At 39.9% G+C, this 19952-nt stretch overlaps 1 protein-coding gene across 2 annotated transcripts in view; it reads right to left on the bottom strand.

The window, feature by feature from the left end:
* Positions 1 to 19952, bottom strand: part of si:dkey-100n23.5 (cyclic AMP receptor-like protein A) — a 108894-nt gene extending 88942 nt beyond the window's left edge. Inside the window, exons 1-5 of one of the 2 annotated variants that reach the window (XM_034186782.1) lie at positions 19819 to 19952; positions 9717 to 9769; positions 7557 to 7611; positions 2786 to 2842; positions 2617 to 2677 (exon numbers count right to left, since the gene is read on the bottom strand). In XM_034186782.1, the coding sequence (XP_034042673.1) occupies positions 2617 to 2677; positions 2786 to 2842; positions 7557 to 7611; positions 9717 to 9769; positions 19819 to 19893 (301 nt within the window). In that variant the 5' untranslated portion in view covers positions 19894 to 19952. The remainder of the gene's footprint in view (positions 1 to 2616; positions 2678 to 2785; positions 2843 to 7556; positions 7612 to 9716; positions 9770 to 19818) is intronic. The other variant, XM_034186783.1, reaches the window with a different exon arrangement.

Raw genomic sequence — 19952 nt, 5'->3', positions numbered from 1 at the left:
TTTATTGCACTCAACCAGCGTTTCCTCTAGGATTTTATTAGCACCAGTCTGCACCCTCTAATCAATATCGCACACCCCAAACACCTCAATATATTACATAGTCCAATTATTTTTATTATTGTATTTTTTAAAAAAAAAAAGGCTTCAAATGTGGACTTTACTCTAACAGGGAAGTGGCCCTTTCAACCCCTTGCTTCTCTGGCTACGTACATGTACCATCTCTGTAAGCAGGAGGATAACAGTCACAATCATGAGGAAAATCCTGTTTTTTGTTTGTTTGTTTGTTTTTGTGGAAATCGCTACCTGACCAGCTTGTAAGAATACTTTATCACACATGCCGTCTGCCACAAACAGACTTTTTGCATATTTTTCTCAAAGGAGAGTGAAGTTTTTTTATTTTTTTAAAACTGCCACCACGGCAGCACTGGGCGCCACCTGTTATCGCACCGCGCTGATGAAATGGAGCGAGACTGATGCTCTGTCAGAATCACAATACAGACTATATCATAGAGGAAAATCTCACCAAGTAACCTGACAAATGTAATTCTGTGGAATATTTTTGTTGTGTGGGCCGCTGAAGAGGAGGTACTGCTGGCCCACCACCACAAGATGGCGCCCTGCTTGAAGTGCGGGCTTCAAGCATGAGAGGGCGTCGGAGCAACCAGGAGTGACAGCTGTCACTCATCATCCGTACCAGCTGTCACTCATCCACTACTCATCACCACCACCATAAAGGCCGGACTGCAACTCCACCTCCCCGCCGAGAAATCAGCTACCATTCGGGTAACCTTCTCTGCTGTAATTATTGTTGTCCAAAACATTGTTCTGTGTGCAGCCGTGTTCCTGCGGGCTCTGTCGGAGGCTGGATTGGCGGACAGTGAGAGGACGACGTTCTTCACCTCTCACTCCATCCAGGAAAGAGACCAACAGGAGCTGCACGGGTGAAATTGTTGCTGGAGGTGGAGGTTCTCCCTCCTAATTGTATACAGACTGTGGGATTACTGAGTGTGCGAACTCACACTCATCAGGACTGTCTCTGTTCTCTGCCAGCAGTACCGGGTCTGACTGCTGAAGACAACGGCCACCTGGGGCGCAGGGCTTGGCGGCTCCGGTGTTCTTCAGCTCCGTTGGTGGTGGAAGCTGTGTGGGATCCGGCTCTTCTCTCGCCAGGCGTCTTCTATTGTCAAGTCTGCCCACACGTCACCTGGTGTATGATTGACAGTCACCATATTGTTATTGTCTGTACATCGTTGTGCGATTCACAACATTAAATTGTTACTTTTGGCTTATCCATTGTCCGTTCATTAACGCCCCCTGTTGTGGGTCCGTGTCACGACACTTTCACAACAATTTTGTTCCTGTGTTTGTTTTGATATCAATGCCGTATGCTAATCAAATAAATGTGTGCATGCATGCAGTTATAATGCGTGCCTGTCCCACTGAATCAGCGGAGTAGAGGAAACACTGACTGAACAGTAGATGTCAGCAAAAGTCTTCCCAGCAGAAAACCTCATTGTTTTGCTGTGAGAATGTCCGTTGTGTCGTGGCTATTTACGGCATCTGTGTGTTTTCGGGCGCATTGTGTAAATATGCAGCAAAAACATGATCAAATGAAATTGTTGCATGTGCTGTTGGTTGTATTTGTTTTCTGTGTTTGCAGCTGTTCTCTCAATCTGCAAGACTTTTTTTTAAATGCAGTTAGCTGTTGTTGATTTGATGCAGATTTTTATTTTATTTATTTATTTTTGTAAGTGATCTCTGCATCTCATAGTGTTGTCTTAATTCTGAGGAGTTGTGGCTTCTCTCAGTCATGGCAGAAGTCAGACATCAGGCATTCAACCAATCACCTTATAAAACAGAATTCAATAAAACAACAAGGTACAAATTAAATATTAACCCACAGATAAATATGATATATTGCAACAATTATATTTGAAAAGAGCAGAGTGATACTTTCATTTAGATGAGGTCAACATAGGCTAATAGATAACTTGTGGGCCTCATAGAAATATGGCAGAACTATAAAACAACAAAAAAAGGACAAGAAAAAAAATGGTACTCTGAAATTTCCCTCAATGTGCAAACTGAACCAGGTGACTTTAAAATTTTACAGGGTGCAACTTTATTTTATTTATTTATTTTTAATAAAAAAAATTTTTGTCTATTGCTGAAAACATAATGCAAGTGAACAGGTTACTATGACAAATAAAATAACATTGTTCTTTCATTTTTACTTCATTATAGAACAAAAAGCTCATACTGAGAAATATACCGCGGTAGACAGTGGAATTTCACATTTAATCATCACTAATTATGCATGTGTTAATGTGAACTGTTAAACAGTCCATTTTTGCTGCTGCCCAACTCGGTCCTTTTTGCATTTTACTGGCTAGGGCTTGCACGTTTCCAACTGTTACACAACATAGAGCAAAAAAACGCGTCAAAACTAATTCTGTCCTCAAGCCTAAAGAAAAATGAAAACGCAATATTATTTTTAGTGCTGATATATGAGCTCTTTAACACGTTTGTCTATTGAACGTCGAGTCTGATCTCGCTGGTTTGCTCATCTTTATTGTGAAGTTGTCCCAGGGAGTCATAAATTGAGTTTTGTCTTACCAAAGTAAGTTAGCCACCAAGCCTGGAAGTCACACAGAGATCCCTCTGGATGGGGCTCATCCTGACCACCGAAGAAAAAAACCAAACAATACATTTTAACATTAAAAAAAATAAAGCCACTGTGTGTGTGTGCGTGTGATAGAGAGAGTAAAAGTGACAAGTGACTAACCATGACATACGCTACACTGTCAAAGAAGGCTGCAACAGTCAGGCTGAGGATCATCTTCTGAATAAAATGAAAATAAGAGACATTACACAGTCAATGCAAAATAAGTCAAACCTCTAGAACCAAGCAGTCCAAACAAGCCACCAGGATCAAGCAAAAACAAAATAAATCAATGGAACTTTTCAGGTTTACAAACGAGGCAGCAGCCACCTCTCAAAAAGCTAGTTTTCAAAAGGCTACGTACAAAGTAAATGGAAATCTTTGCTCACAGTTGTCAGTGGTATGAGAAACTGAATATACTATTAACGTTTCTAGTGATGCTGTCTATATCGGCGGTGCAGCTAAGCGCCGACAGGTCGTCTACACTTTGAAACGACCTATCGGCGCTGATCAGCCCGGCCGCTCTGCTGCTTTCATCTATAACAAAAGAGCTGATACACTTTTCTTTCTTTCTTTTTTTTTTAGAACTCTGTTTTGCTTCACAGGCATGGAAGAACAAAAGTACACTTAGTTGATGAAAGGTTCTTCATTGTGATTTCACAAAACACAACTGGAAAGTGAATGAAATTAATGTTATTCTCTAACCTGGCGGAAGACGAAAGAAATGAAAGTAATCAAAAGGTGTAAAAGTAAATGTGTGAAATAAGAGGATAGCAGACGCTGCAGACTAATTATAATAAAGTGACCCGTAAAAACCCAATTATATTTACATTAATAAGGGAGTACGCAAAATAACATCAACACATTAGTATTCAAATACCAACTATGTTCCTTTAACAAATAACAGCATCTTAAAAATCTTATAGTGATGGAAAAAAGTTTGTTTCATCTCAGATATGACTCAAAACCAGACTCTTTCACTTAAGATACACACATGGGCAAAATTGTTGGCACTCCTATATTTTATGTACACATTTTAATATATGGTCAGAAATAAATTACAAACAAAGCAATTTTGTTTAATCAAAGTATTTTTTTTTATAAATGTCCAAAGTTATTTAGCAACAAAAACAAAACAAAATGTTTTCATGAAGTGAAACAAAATATCCTGACAGAAAATGTATGCTGGACACATTATCGGCACCCTTTGATTAATTTACAGTAAATCATCACTTTTACAGCAGGTTTTCTTTAGACAAGTCCACGGATGGATACATGAACATTTTCAAGTCAATTAATATCTAACTTCATTTCATCAATATTTAAGAAATACAAACTGTATGGTATTGTATTTTAAATCTGCCTGGAGGAGATCGGTCTCAAAAACTGAGTGACTGTGCAAGAAATGAGTGAGGAAAGCCACCAAGACACCCATGACAACTCTGAAGATGTTACAGGCTTCTGCGGCTGCGATGGGGGAAATTGTGCGTTCGGTACTTTAATGTTTTTCCATAATCTCCCTAGCAGGCCCCCTGTGCTTCCCAGAATGCACTGCGGCGCCAGCAGAGTACCGGTGTCTCACATCGCATGGAAACAATGGCTAGCAAGGATGTGAATGGCACTGATCCAGTGAGCTCACAGGCGATTATAATATTTATATACTCTCCCAAATTGAGAGGGTTATCTAGAGGGGGTGTAGCACCTGTGATGAACATCTGCTGTTGCTCCGATGTTGCATTGTTGTCCACACTTCACGAGGTGTGCTTACACTGTGCCCTGAACTGGAACTCTGCTGAAACTGACCTCTCGTGTGAGTCACAAACCGCAAGATGGTGTGAGATTCATAACTGCGAAACACCGAATAGTGCAAGTATTCTGCAGCTGTAGAAAATTCTAGAGCGATTAGAGGTGTTTTCATCAGCCAAATTCTGAGAGCAAATGATTCATCCACCACGAAATAATTATTTTATATAACAGCGTCCAGCGGCACAAAGAGCAGCAGCCAGTGGAGCACAGTGGGTCGCATTGGCATGACGAATTAGGCAGCGGTGCAGGGGTTAAATGCGTGCAAGTGCCAAGGTACCTTAAGACATATTCAGTGAGTTGGAAATGTTCATATATTCATCACAGCACACATTTTATGTTAGTATTTTTGTTTCACTTTATGAAAGCCTTTTTTGTGTTCTTGTTGCCAAATATTTTTGTACATTTTTAAAAATATTTTTGATTAAACAAAATTGCTTTGTTTGCATTAATTTCTTTCCATATATTAAAATGTGTTCATAAAATATAGGGGTACCAACAATTTTGTCCATGTGTGTATTTAAGATGTATTATCAAAAAAAAGTCCTTATATTTTACCTTATATTTTATCTTTGAAGTGATTTTTTTCTTTTAAGTGATTTTATCTTTTAATAAACTTAATTAAATATTTTGACTAGTGACACAGTATATGATTAAAGACATCAAAACAGGCATACAATACTACAATACATAATAATGGGTGGATTTCTGTTAGGGAGAAGTGATTTACACACAGGGAAAATACATTATTCACTCAGAGATCAAGAGATATCTAGACATTGTGACAACAATGCATCACAACATCACAGTGAATATGCGAGATATAATCAGAAACACTACACCCGGAGCATGATGTAGACGTTTTAGAGACACTGCAGATAATTTGAGGAGATTGGCTACAATCCAAAGGAAGGTTTGCAGCTTTTGCCAGACCAACAAAAACTGTCAGGCCTGTACAATGGCAGGGGAATATCTGGTGTCTGACACTCAAATTAAAACTCCTGAAAGAACCCTTTCAGCAGTGCGTGTTGTCCATCCTTCGTAACGTAGTACGACCAAAACAGACATGTGAGCAGTGGAATTGTTCTGCAGCAGATAGTGATAAAATAAACTGTCAATGTTACACTGTGGAGTTAAAAAATAATAACAAAATCCTGTTACTTATCTGAACGAGCAGATCACAGTCTGTACTTGCAGGTTGCATTTTGTCCTGAGTAACTTATAAGAAAACAAGTACAGCATAATACGAAATCCCACAGTAATTTAACGTAGTGTCTGTGGACTTGCTTTTAAAATTGAATTTCATAATTTATTTAATTATTTGTATTCCAGCACCCCAAATCAGACTGGCCTCACACTCAGTCAGTGTATGGATGTCCACTTAGGTACAGTACAATAAATGAATACAAATATATTTGAGAAGTTACAGAAAAAAACAAAACGTCAGTTCAGAATTTGAGATAAATATCCTTTTGCAATGTACTTGATGCTCGAAATAAACATACAAGTATGGTGCGCAAAAAGTTTTGGGAACTGATTCTGACATGAAGTTAATCTGTTTTTTCCTATCTCTTTGTTTTTGTGTGTGTGTGTGGGCATGTTATCTTTATTATTGCATTATATAATATGTATCTATTGATATGTGTGCCTTTGTACCATATGCAGCAATGATTATATACAGTGTACTTTTATTACTATTTTTATTTTATTTTATTTTATTATTATTGTTTATTTTTAGTACTTGGCTCAGGGAATGTTCTGTTTTGAGAAAAAAAAAATCCAAAATAAAAAGTTCCAAAAAATTAAATTAAATAAACAGGCAAACTGGGTCAACTCTCCACTGATTTGCTTGACACATAGTGTCTCGTGACAAATATATGAAAATACAAAGTGTCGCCTTATTTCCATCTACAGAAACAGACTCATTATATTTTAAAACAAGAGCAAAGAGCAAGAGCACAGATTTCTGACGTCCACCAATCCAGATCTGGATCACCTCCAAAATTTAATGGAGTATCTGTAGTGCAAATTTGTTGAGAATCCGTGCAGGAGTTTTGACATAATCCTGCTAAAAGTAATCCTTCAAAGCCTATGGAAAGTGAAACTTGATCCAGAATCTGGATCCGGGTCTGGATCATCTCCATACTTTAATGGAGTCTTCCTTGGTATAATATCTATCTGTGGTGAAAATTTTGTCACAATCCTTAATCCGTGCAGTAGTTTTGATGTAAGCTTGCTAACAGACAGACAGACAAATAAATAAATAACTAAACATCAATGATTTCATTACATCCTTGGCGGGCGTAACAATCGGCACTACATAATTTTGAGAAATGCAGTTGCTGCACACACACACATAGTCTGTCAGCCATAACCGGACTGAGCCCGCAGAAGAGGTTACACGCTGTGCTTGTTGCATGCAAGGAAACACTCTCAGCCAGTCATCAATTTTTGTCCTGCAATGACCCTGTCAAAGCTGCAGAGGAGGAACAGACAGAAAAAGAGCATGCGAGGGCTAAAGAGCACTGAAGGCTATTGACTGAAGGATAACCTTTGCAAGGGTAAAGAGAAGGATGATGCAGCGTGGCGGAGGAGTCGGCGGGGACAAGGCCATCCGCACCGACCTGGTCAGGAGGTAATAGGATCTGTCAGAGCACCATGTTAAGCTGTCATTTAGTTCAGATTAAGAGGATAATGTGGGAGCTCCGCTGAACCTGACAGACGAGCTGAACATGCTTCAAACACCCACATGCGTCATACTCAACAACTTAAGATACTCAAAACCTTTCATCATCAAAGAAGAATAAATTATCCATGTGGAAGAAAAGAAAACAAACAGAGAAGTAGTGTACTGGCGTAAAGCTCATTCCTTCCTTTGCTGGTGGTGGTGGTGGGGAGGTGGGGTAGGAGACTGCAGTCATTATCACAGAAAGACCACAAGTCAATTAACTACACAATTTATTAAGCTGCATTTTAATTGGGTTCAATTACGCCAAGATTTGCCGTGGCTAATTGAACAGATCTCCGGTGGCAGCGAAGCAAAGACAAACGCATCAAAGGAATCGTGAACACACAACTGGTGTAAATGTACCTGAGCCACGGAGTGATACCTGCGCAGCAGCCAGATGACAAACAGCATGAACACACTGTGGAGAGAGAAGGACGACTTACTAACTGCAGGCAACCTTTTCAGCATGACGCGGCACTCTTTGCTTTGATGACGGCCCTTGTTTCACATAAATACGTCATAAAAACTCCAGCACTCATCATTGCAGCTTTTCTAGGAGCATTTAGTCTAAATGCTGAAACTGTTTATCTGAGAGCCAGCTGATTACAAAGAAACCGGCTGTCAGCAAACTGAGCAAAAGATTAAAAACAAAAACTCTGATGGCATGTTGCCTTGTGCTACAGCATGCAGCTCACTTAATCGCCACTAGGGGACTCTTCCACAAAAACTGACTACATACAGTAGATGTTTTTTTCAGAAAGTAAGTTGGTAAGAAAAACAGAGGTAGCACAAAAATACTTTATTTCTAAAGAAGTATCTGCACATGTAGTATCTTTTTAACCTTTGATATACACAAGAGGCATCGCACGTTTGTGTATGTGCAGCCCCTGTGCTGACTGTAGCCTTTAAATATCAAATCCAGTCAGTTGATCTGGATACACATTCTGGAACTGTCCAGCAGGGGACAGTGGTATCCAGCAGGTGGCAGCACAGCACACGTGGACTCTGGAAACAACAACGTTTGATAAACAGGTGTTTAAAAGAATTTGAAGCATTTCAAAGCGGTGTTTTTGAGTTAACCATTGCTAATTTGCAGAATAGAAGAAAAATGTGGGCACCATCCCCAGGCACACATTTTATCTATTCCTTAACTCTGGTTTTACTTTCCTGTTGTATTGCAAATTTAAGCTCGTATTGTGACGTCTTCCATTTCATGTGGACTCCACAAGAAAGGTCAAAACATAGATGTTTAAAAAGTTTAAAACATTTTCAAGCAGTGTTTTGGGTTAGCACTAAGTAACTGGCAGTAACAATGAAAACTGGCGGCACCATTCACAGCCATTTCCCTACACATTAGAACTGGACCATAAACTTGACCCTGACTTCTGATCTTGATTGCTGACTGATACTAACTCAAGTCAAATCACGTCATTCTGACCATAGGCCCAATGTACTGTGTGCCTTAACATATCTTGGTAACACACATACACACAAATACACACATACACACAAAATGAGATCAAGGTGATCAAAAGAACAAAACCCACCTTACCCAATATCCTTAATCACAGGATTTCTTTCTCATAAACTCATAATAGTTTAAACTGAATATTTTGCAGCCTTTTAATTGTGCAACATTTCAGATGTAGATTTAATCACATTTCATTCAGCACTTGGTGTTGCTCAATTCTCGTCCTCGTACTGCTGTCTGCAGTAACCAGAAACAGACTAAGTCCAGGACTATATGACAGAGTGTATTTTAGACATTCACGCTTTCTAAACAATACACCAAAAAAAAAAAAAGAAGTTACAATAGCTTAATCCCATCATTTGTCTGTTAACCTGTAAACATTATCTTGAATACCGGTGTCGCAGACCGAAAGGTCCGCCCCTAAAAATTACTCCACCTTTTGCATCTGTGCATGCATCATTTCGGGCCACAGCAGCACGTTTTAGATGGAGTCTCTTCACCCAAAGCAATCAAATGGATTAATGGGATTATTAACCATCAGATGATAAAGGTAAAACCTCTTAAAACATTCTAAAGTCAGTTTTAAGCAGAACCGAGGTCGTTGTAAGCAGAAACGAGGCAAAAATCTGTGACGCCTTGAAATGTCCGACGTGCAGTGAACACATCAGCTAGCAGCTCGTTTAGCCGCGGTGCTCTGATCGCTTCCTCCATCATTTCTGATGAAATAATGCTGAATTTATGTGGAAACGATTGTTGTACAAAAGCTTCAGATAACTGTCACTGAGATAGACTGGAGTGCAGTTTGAAGCAGAAACAAGGTGTTAATCCGTGAACCACGTCATCTGAGGGGGCCGATTTTTAGCGGGACCGTTCGGTCTGCAACACTGGCAGGATATCAGCCATAACTTTGCCCAGACGAGTAAACAACAGAGACATCTAACAACCTTCATCTACTTCTGTACTTGTTCTACATGACCCGGATGGAGTCCACAAACAAACAGAATATGGTTCAACTAAAGTTCAGGAAAGAGATCATTTGAAGAAATATTTACCATCCTACTAAGGAGAAGGTTCCCGTGGCTCGCTTTACTGTTGAAATCACCACCTGGAAATGAATAAATAAATAAATAAATAAAATTAAAAGCCCTGATGACTGTGTGGCTCATATACACAGCCATATTTGTGTTATCTTCATTTTTTTTTTTAAACTGAAACCCAGTATCAGAGATGTCCTGCAGAAACTGTGCGTCATCAGATCACCTTCATATTAATTATAATCTTGGAAAAGATCAGTTTCATGGTGACTTTTGTTCAAACCTTGAATTTTGGGTATGTGCTGCATGCATGCAAAACATATCTGAAGTGTAAGGAAGAAAAACAAACTATTGTTTGCATGACCTTTGAGCTGCCAAAGCATCAGGAATTCTATAGGAACCTTGACAGCTGAAGACAGAAAGACCTTTTTACCTCTGATAACAAAGTGATACTTCTTGGTTTTTGTGCACCTGCTTGCAGGATTATTCAACAATGCTTGAGCTAATTTTTACAAAAATGGGCAGAAACTTTGCTTGTTATAAGAAGAAAACATTTAGATAATAATCTAGCTGTTGACTCATGAGTATCACTTTCCTTAAAACTGTAAGACAAGGCATTTTTGTCAATAAATTAATACCTAAGGCAGATAATTTAATAACAATTAGAAGGAATGTAACTGTGTACAAATACACCTTGGAAAAGGTTCCAATACAGCACATTTATCAACCATTCCTATGCAGATTTGTACAAAAACATGTGTGCCAACATTTCTTAGAAAGTGTGTAATTTAGCAACTTGTACCAACAAACAAAATTAACACAAACCATGATACCATGATTAAATGGCCGTTAGAAATGGATGGGTCCGAACCTGAAATGGATGGGTCCGAAACAGTGAGTCTGGTGGACTCACTGTTTCCATCTAGTGTTACCACTCACTTCATTTATTTATATTTACATCATACTGCTATGACCACACACAAGCATCTTGATCTCCATTTCACAAAAAGTGCTTTTCTTCACTCTTGTGGCCGTTGTTCCGGTGAGGAACACAAGCAACAAATGGATATTTTGTGACCATATATGGTTAATTGAAGGTGTTTCTTAATGCAAATGACCAGGAATATGCACAAGCACATAGTTTAGAACATGAGAGATTCATCAACGGCTTATATTTACTGATGTGCTTACAACTGGAGTGCACCTGTTTGATAAATACAGATTTTTGTGGCCTGTAATGACAGCTGCTCTACTGGAATTTTATCTTCACATTTTCCTTGCAGTATTTTCACATGCCATAAAACTGCAGAAAACTAAACAAGTGTAACTATGTGCAGATCAGTCGGGCTGCAACCTGAGATATTTCTGAAAAGTCACGTCTAGCCTGAAACCCAGCTCATCTGAGGCGAGAAAGAATGAAGCATAGAGCACGTCTACAGTTTCTGTGGCCTTTCGCAAACAAAGAAACAAACGTCACCTGTGTCAACTCCACAGACACAAAACATCTAACAGATCACAGGTGCAATGACATGGGGCCACGTGTTAATGTGCAGAAAACTGTGGTGCACACTGTCAAAAAGACAGAAAATATCAGTTTTTATTCAAAGTAAAGCTTGCAATTTTTTTAAAGATTGACTTTTTGAATTTATTTTCCATTTCTTACAGCAGCAGTGGTTTTCTGTATTTGCGCAAAGTCTTTAATAAGTCAATAGGTGGGACCTACTACAGATATTTTATGTGCAATGTCCAAGGTTGGGTAGGATTACTTTGAAATGTAATCCAAAAGTAATCAGATTACAAGTAATCCAAATGTATGTACATATATACATGTAATCCACATATATTCTTTAAAGTAATCCTACCCAACCTTGGCAATGTCACAGTGCTTTCTCTCACTTTACCTTCACTCAAATGAATGACAGCCCCCATTTCATTGTGTTAATTTACAATGTACGACTGTGCAATGACAACAAACAATCTTGAATCTTGAAATACTCACTCGGGGAGGAGACGTAATAGGAAGACAGAAGTCGGGAATGAGAGGAACACTAGCAGCCCGTAAACTAGTATTGATCAGTATGTATTTATTACGTTGTGTATTTGTATTTATATTTACAAACTTTTTTCTTTTTTTCACTTTTGAAACACTGTATGCTTCTTACCGTGTGTGCTACTATACAATACTGCTGGAAACTCTATTTCCCTGAAGGAGTCTTCCCAAGGGATCAATACATTTCTATCTAATAATGTAAATGTTTACTTGGATTCCAAGTATCCGTGTATGTTAGATGGTTTAGCTAATAGTAAACATGAGTCACTTCCACCTTGGCTAGCTTAGAGGTTAATTAATATATTTTATTTCATACACATTTTTGTTTTTGTTTTATTATTTTTAAGGTAAAATCTATGCATGCCATCTTCTGGTACACACTCTGAAACAGGCTTGATGTAAACTGGTGACAAACTGGCCATATTTTTACAGACAACGCTGTACCACGAGTGCACCGACAACTTACAAAGTCAGTTGGTCGTGTTATTTTGTTGCTGTTGTGAACGTGCAGCGGATTATTTTATAACTCCCTGTGCATTTTTTCCTAAACTTATTTAATTACTGTGAAGAAATGTGCTGGTTATGATTTCTTCTTCTTTGTCTTTCGGCTGTTCCCGTTAGGGGTCGCCACAGCAGATCAATCGTTTCCATCTCACCCTGTCCTCTGTATCTTCCTCTGTCACACAAACCACCTGCATGTCCTCTCTCAGCACATCCATGAACTTCCTCTTTGGTCTCCCTCTTCTCCTCCTGCCTGGTGGCTCCATCCTCAGCATCCTTCTCCCTATATACCCTGAGTCCCTCCTCTGCACATGTCCAAACCATCTCAATCTCGCCTCTCTGACTTTGTCTCCAACCCGTCCCACCTGAGCTGTCCCTCTGATATGTTCATTCCTAATCTTGTCCATTCTTGTCACTCCCAAAGAGAATCTCAACATCTTCAGCTCTGCCACCTCCAGCTCTGCCTCCTGTCTTTTTGTTAGTGCCACTGTCTCTAAACCATACAACATAGCTGGTCTCACTACTGTTTTGTAAACTTTCCCTCACTAACTAAGAGTTATTATAATCATTGTTATAAACAATGAACACATGATCATTATTATTAGTAATGGTATTATCTTGTAATGTTGGTCACAGGCCCTCCCAAACTACTAAAAACCAGTAATTTATACTCCAGAAAATATGGCCTGAATTGAAAAAAAATTTATCATCTAATGAAGTTCTGGAGACCAGATGGAAATCTTGCTAACAGACACAGAAACACAAAAAAACAAACCACTGACATGATCCTCTTTGCAGAGGTAAAAACTGATATCAAAGGATATGTGGTGTGTTACCAAAAAGGTGCAGTTGGTGCCTCCGATTGTTTACAAGCAGGATGACTCAAAATATTATGCATCCATTTTATGAACCTTGGTGGAAACTCTGGTTGTTTTATGTCAAAGAAGCCATTAAAAGTTGGTGAAAAGCGTGCAAGTTCAGGAGTCAGTCATTACTTCCTTTAATAATAATAATTAGAAGAGCATTCATTGGAGCACAAGCTGTGACACTGTGGGTAATGGATTAAATTTTGCCATTATTACTTCGAGTGTTCCAACAAATTCAAAGTGGTATAGTTTGCTGCACTGAGCTCATGCAGACACTGTGCAAGCTTCTCTGAGATGCAGCAACAGGTTGTATATGATCCAAGGGATTGATGGTTCGATCCCTTGCTGCTCCCGCCTGTGTCAAAGTATCCTTGAGCCCTAAATTGCTCCACTGCACAGATCAGCACCTTGCATGGACATTCCCGGCTTTAGAGTGTGTGTGTGTGTGTGTGTGTGTGTGTGTGTGTGTGTGTGTGTGTGTGTGTGTGTGTGTGTGTGTGTGTGTGTGTGTGTGTGTGTGTGTGTGTGTGTGTGTGTGTGTGTGTGTGTGTGTGTGTGTGTGTGAATCATTTGTAAGTCGATTTGGATAAAAGCATCTGCCAAATGCATAAATGTAAATGTATTTCAATGAGCTACTGCTTGCCAGTATTACAAGAGGTGAGTATGAGCTCCAGGCAGGACAGCGCTACTGTGACATTAGTCATCTGGTACAACTGAGCAGCTGACACAATGGAACCTAAAGCTGTTTCCATTCAGTGGCACCTATTCATATTAACGCATACTCAGTACCAGAGGCAGCGCTGGATCTTTACAAATCTACCCAGTCTGTATAAACACTAGTCTGCAGCAAGCTACTACTGATCCCAGCGCTGCCTCTGTGTAGGAAGGGCCGCAACTGACAATTATCTTCATTTTCAATTAATCTATTAACGGCTTCTTCTACAAATTAAGAGCTTTTGCTTCAGTGGTCGTAATTGAAAACAAGGTTGACAGGTCGTGCTTAATGTCACTCTTAATGTATGTTAGTGCAACTTGGACACTATACCAAGGTCAAATATGTCAACTCAACTTAGTGGAGACACCATAGATCCATTGTGCACATTAATTGGAAGGTATTTCAAATCATTCAAGACATACTCAAGGCAGAAGCTTCCCGAGATGATTTATAATATCACTTAAACAGCTCGAACACCTGACTGAACGCGGAGTTCTCGAAAAATGCACGGTTCAGGAGTGGCTTGGCACACTGATCTGCGTGACTCGGCACAAGCTGGCTGATTAAACTTGTTATTCATTTGGGAACATTAAAATGTAGCGTCAATTATAAATAAAAATAAACAAAACAAATAGTGAGTCAGACTGGCTTCCCATCTCATCCCATCCAGGGAGAGTCATACACGCTATCCGCTTCTCGCTAAAGGAATCCGAAGATAAGCACGGGCACCAACAGCCCTCAGGGCCTATGTATACAGGACTTATTTCCTACTTGTTTTGTCAGTGCAAATGTCCTTTCAGTTTGTTCTTCATGTCTTTTATGTCCAAACTAATCCAAAATCTGCTCATTTTGGACTTGATGTTTGCAGTGACTCTAAATTTTAATCGCTACATAACTGTGTATAAGTTTGACGGCAGAAAAATAAGTCAGATTTCTAAACACGCTCTGTTGATTGGTGGAAGCAATTATGATGTTGGCCATTGTTAAGGTGCCCTGACACTTGCACAACTTTGATGCACGTTGTGACGATCCCACCCGCTGTGTTCCCAGCTGGACGCCGTGCTTTGTTCCACTGGCTGCCACGTTCTCTGCGATGGATGCTGCGTATATAAAATAATTATTTCGTAGCGGATTAATCATTTTCTCTGCAAGCTGGCTGCTGGAAACGGCTCTAATCGCTTCCAGATGACCGCTCCAGCAACAGCCGTTCCTGCACGCCTGCTGAATGAGCTGGAGAAAGCATTTGGAGTCATCTAAAAAGGCATTTATGTCATGTTTACATTGGCATGGCTTGATAAAACAGTTGCATGTTCTTTCCTTCTTGTGTGCAGCTGTAAAAGCATGTTTATGGTAGATTTAACATCTTGTTATAATCATTTAGACATGCTGCACTCTGATGTGGTGCACTGACACAACCTCTCGCTCTGTTCACCTCTTCTTTACTCCACTTGACGAGCTGCACTTAGTGTTGGCGAGCAGATCGTGCCACGCTGCACAACATTTATGCGTGAAAGATTTATTAAACATTATAAAACATTTTCTTTGTGCAATTACATGTGCCAGTGCCCCTCTCACGTTCAGTCTACACCCATTAAAGACAAGTTTACTCTCCTGCACGACACAGGTCATGCAAGTGCGTGCATCAAAGTCGTGCAAGTCTCAGCGTACCTTTACTCAGCTGTCAGAGGTATGTGCACATTGAGTCCCTTTCCAGTTCAGATAGTGGCACTGGAATCCAAAAGTTAGATCCATAAGTAGCTGAACTGTGGCACATTTTGTAATTTTGTCACTATACATCACCACAATTTAAAAAAAAAAGAAGAAACAAAAAGGTGTTCTTGTCATGTCAAATTTCACCTTTAACTCAAGGGGTCTAACAAATATATCAAATTAACCACTTAGGAATTCCAGATATTTTCATAAGAATTTGGCAGCTTGGGACATTCAGGGGTGCACTAAGAATCGGAACTGTCAATTGACTATCACAATTGTGCTCTACTTCACACCAAGGGTCCACATTACTTGACTGTGTGGACACTTGATTAATACAACCACTGGACTTTATGAATATAACTGGATACTTAGCTGTAGTTTCTCTGTCATGTATGAGGTCTATTAGAAAAGTATCAATCAATCAATCAACTTTTTTCTTGTATAGCGCCAAATCACAACAAACAGTTGCCCCAAGGCGCTCCACATTGCAAGGCAAGGCCATACAATAATTATGAAACACAGTCTACGTCTAAAGCAACATAACCAAGGGATGGTCCAGGGTCACCCGATCCAGCCCTAACTATAAGCCTTAGAGAAAAGGAAAGTTTTAAGCCTAATCTTAAAAGTAGAGAGGGTATCTGTCTCCCTGATCTGAATTGGGAGCTGGTTCCACAGGAGAGGAGCCTGAAAGCTGAAGGCTCTGCCTCCCATTCTACTCTTACAAACCCTAGGAACTACAAGTAAGCCCGCAGTCTGAGAGCGAAGCGCTCTAATGGGGTAATATGGTACTACGAGGTCCCTAAGATAAGATGGGACCTGATTATTCAAAACCTTATAAGTAAGAAGAAGAATTTTAAATTCTATTCTAGCATTAACAGGAAGCCAATGAAGGGAGGCCAACACGGGTGAGATATGCTCTCTCCTGCTAGTCCCCGTCAGTACTCTAGCTGCAGCATTCTGAACCAACTGAAGGCTTTTTAGGGAACTTTTAGGACAACCTGATAATAATGAATTACAATAGTCCAGCCTAGAGGAAATAAATGCATGAATTAGTTTTTCAGCATCACTCTGAGACAAGACCTTTCTGATTTTAGAGATATTGCGTAAATGCAAAAAGGCAGTCCTACATATTTGTTTAATATGCGCTTTGAATGACATATCCTGATCAAAAATAACTCCAAGATTTCTCACAGTATTACTAGAGATCAGGGAAATGCCATCCAGAGTAACGATCTGGTTAGACACCATGCTTCTAAGATTTGTGGGGCCAAGTACAATAACTTCAGTTTTATCTGAGTTTAAAAGCAGGAAATTAGAGGTCATCCATGTCTTTATGTCTGTAAGACAATCCTGCAGTTTAGCTAATTGGTGCGTATCCTCTGGCTTCATGGATAGATAAAGCTGGGTATCATCTGCGTAACAATGAAAATTTAAGCAATACCGTCTAATAATACTGCCCAAGGGAAGCATGTATAAAGTGAATAAAATTGGTCCTAGCACAGAACCTTGTGGAACTCCATAATTAACTTTAGTCTGTGAAGAAGATTCCCCATTTACATGAACAAACTGTAATCTATTAGACAAATATTCAAACCACCGCAGCGCAATGCCTTTAATACCTATGACATGCTCTAATCTCTGTAATAAAATTTTATGGTCAACAGTATCAAAAGCAGCACTGAGGTCCAACAGAACAAGCACAGAGATAAGTCCACTGTCCGAAGCCATAAGAAGATCATTTGTAACCTTCACTAATGCTGTTTCTGTACTATGATGAATTCTAAAAGTATCCGACCTTATTATTTTTTTCAAAAACCATATGGATTTGAATCACGTGTGATTACATCAGACATGCTTGAACCCTCGTGGGCATGCGAGTTTTTTCACGCCTGTCGGTTACGTCATTCGCCTGTGGGTAGTCTTTGAGTGAGGAGTGGCCCACCCTCTCGTCGATTTTTTCATTGTTTAGGAATGGCTCAGAGACTGCTGCTTTGTTTGATCAAAATTTTTTCAAAACTGTAAGGCACAACTGAGTGGACACCATTCGATAAATTCAGCTGGTTTTCGGTAAACATTTTAACGGCTGATGGGAGATTTTGGTCTGTAAGTGTCGCTTTAAGGACGGCCCAAGGCGCCTGACGCCGATCTGCGCTCCGAGGCGGCAGCATCTCGCCGTTTCAAGTTGAAAACTTCCACATTTCAGGCTCTGTTGACCCAGTAAGTCGTCAGAGAACAGAGAACTTTCAGAAGAAGTCGGCATGAGGAGTTTATTCGGACATTCCATTGTTAACGGACATTTTGTAATGAAAGAACGTGCGGGCAGAGTCGCATGTCGGGCCGGACCCGACCACGGGGGGTTGCGACAGGAAAAACACCTCCGTTGGAAACCTTAACGGGCAAGTTGGAACATGCCCAAGCTGTTAAACAATTTCTCAGTTACTCACTTGTTGAAAGCCATCAAAAGCCGCCTGAATTTTACAAATGGTTTTCAACACGGAGGCGCACACAGATTCGCAGAGTCGTCACGGAAACGACTCGGCGAATATGCGCGCACGTCTTTCATTAAAAAATGTCCTTAAACAGTGGAATGTCTGCATAAAGTCCTCATGCCGGCCTCTTCTGAATCTTCTCTGTTCTCTCACGACGTCCTGGGTGAATTAAGCCTTAAATTAGGATGTTTTCAGGTCGAAACAGGCCGACGACGGCGCCTGGAAGTGCTGCGCGACGTCCCGCTCCGTGGGAAGTCCTTACACTGACAGAAACACCCCATAATCTCTCATCAGTCGTTAAACGTTTCACCGAAAGCCAGCTTAATTTCTCGAATAGTGTCCACTCGGATATTCCTCACAGGTCCAGAAAAAATTTTGATAAAGCAACGCGCGCCGTCTCGAGCAGCGTGTGAAACAAAGGAATTCAGCCGAGAGGGCTGAACCACATCTCACTCAAGGCCTGCCCACAGGGAAATGACGTCACCGACACGCGTGAAAAAACTCATGCATGCGCACGAGGGTTCAAGCATGATTGGTGTAATCGCACGTCATTCAAATCCATATAGTTAAAAAAAAATAAAAGTGCCGGTTTCTTATCTAATAGACCTCGTATGTTTGACAATTCTTTGTTTTCCTTCCTTTCATTTGTCAAATAGATATTGGTAGTATGACCAGAACAGATGCAGCATGGCCCAAGCAGAGGGTCACCCCTTTGAGTCTGGTCTACTTGAGGTTTCTTCCTCAGAGGAAGTTTTTCCTTACCACTGCTGCTCTGGGGGTTAGTAAGGTTAGACCTTACTTGCGTGAAGCGTCTTGAGGCAACTCTGTTGTGATTTGGCACTATATAAATGAAAACAGATTGAAAAAAAATTGAAACAGATGCTCAACCACCTGAGTCTCCTCTAAGGTTTCTTCCTACAATCAAAAAACACCAGATTTATTTTTCTTTTTTCTTACCACTGTTGTCAATGTGTTTACCTTTGAAAAGCACTGTGGGGCACCTTAAACTGATGTGTTTTCATGTATGAAAATCATTTTCTGTTCCACTCTACCATGAACCTCTGACTGGCGATGCAACAGACAAAAGTTTCACTGTACACAGTTTCTCCAATCACAACCACAGAAGCCTAGAACACCGTCTGATTTATCTAGTTGCACAGTCACTTGGTTTTCGGGGAACTGCTGACCCCAGACAGATTACCATACAGTACAGTGCTGCTTGCATTTTTCAATGACTGACATAAATTAAGACCAAGACATATTCAGTGACTTTTAAAATGACCATCCATCCCCCTGACAAATCTAAAGAAAACAGGCTGTAAAAGTGATGATTTCTATCAACAATAATGCTTCTATTTAATTTGTCCAATTACTTATGGCCTCAAAAACTGGGGGCGGAGGGCTGTTTATAAAAAGCTGTAATTCCTAAATGGGTAGTGTGAAGTTTTTGTCAAACCCCTTAAATTAAAGCTGAAAGTTGACACTATAAGAAAATCTTATTACGTCATTTCAACTCCAACGTGTCGGTGTAAAAAGGCAAAATTAAAAAAAAAAAAAGAGCGCCTCTGTCCAAATACTTATGGACCTGACTTGCAGCTGCTCCTGTCACGTTCAGCACAGAGAACAAATAATGTTTAATAAAAAATTTAATCAACACATGCAGCTGTTTAAGGAGTTAAGACGGAACGGCTCCTTTTAGCAGGAAGCTAACACGATAATGGGCTAAACAATAAAACAAACGTTCCAATTAAAACATTAAAGCCTACGTTACACTGACGTTACTTACACATCTATAATCTTCTGAATCCGTATTAAAAAACACGCAGCGTGAATCGTTATTCGGAAGCTTTGAGTTTTCCATTTGCGCTTCGATTTATTTTTGTTTTGTTGTATTTTACACTTTGCTTCCTGGTTGTACGG

Source organism: Thalassophryne amazonica, chromosome 14, assembly GCF_902500255.1.
Source record: "Thalassophryne amazonica chromosome 14, fThaAma1.1, whole genome shotgun sequence".
Classification (NCBI taxonomy): domain Eukaryota; kingdom Metazoa; phylum Chordata; class Actinopteri; order Batrachoidiformes; family Batrachoididae; genus Thalassophryne; species Thalassophryne amazonica.
This window is presented reverse-complemented; position numbering and strand designations above follow the sequence as displayed.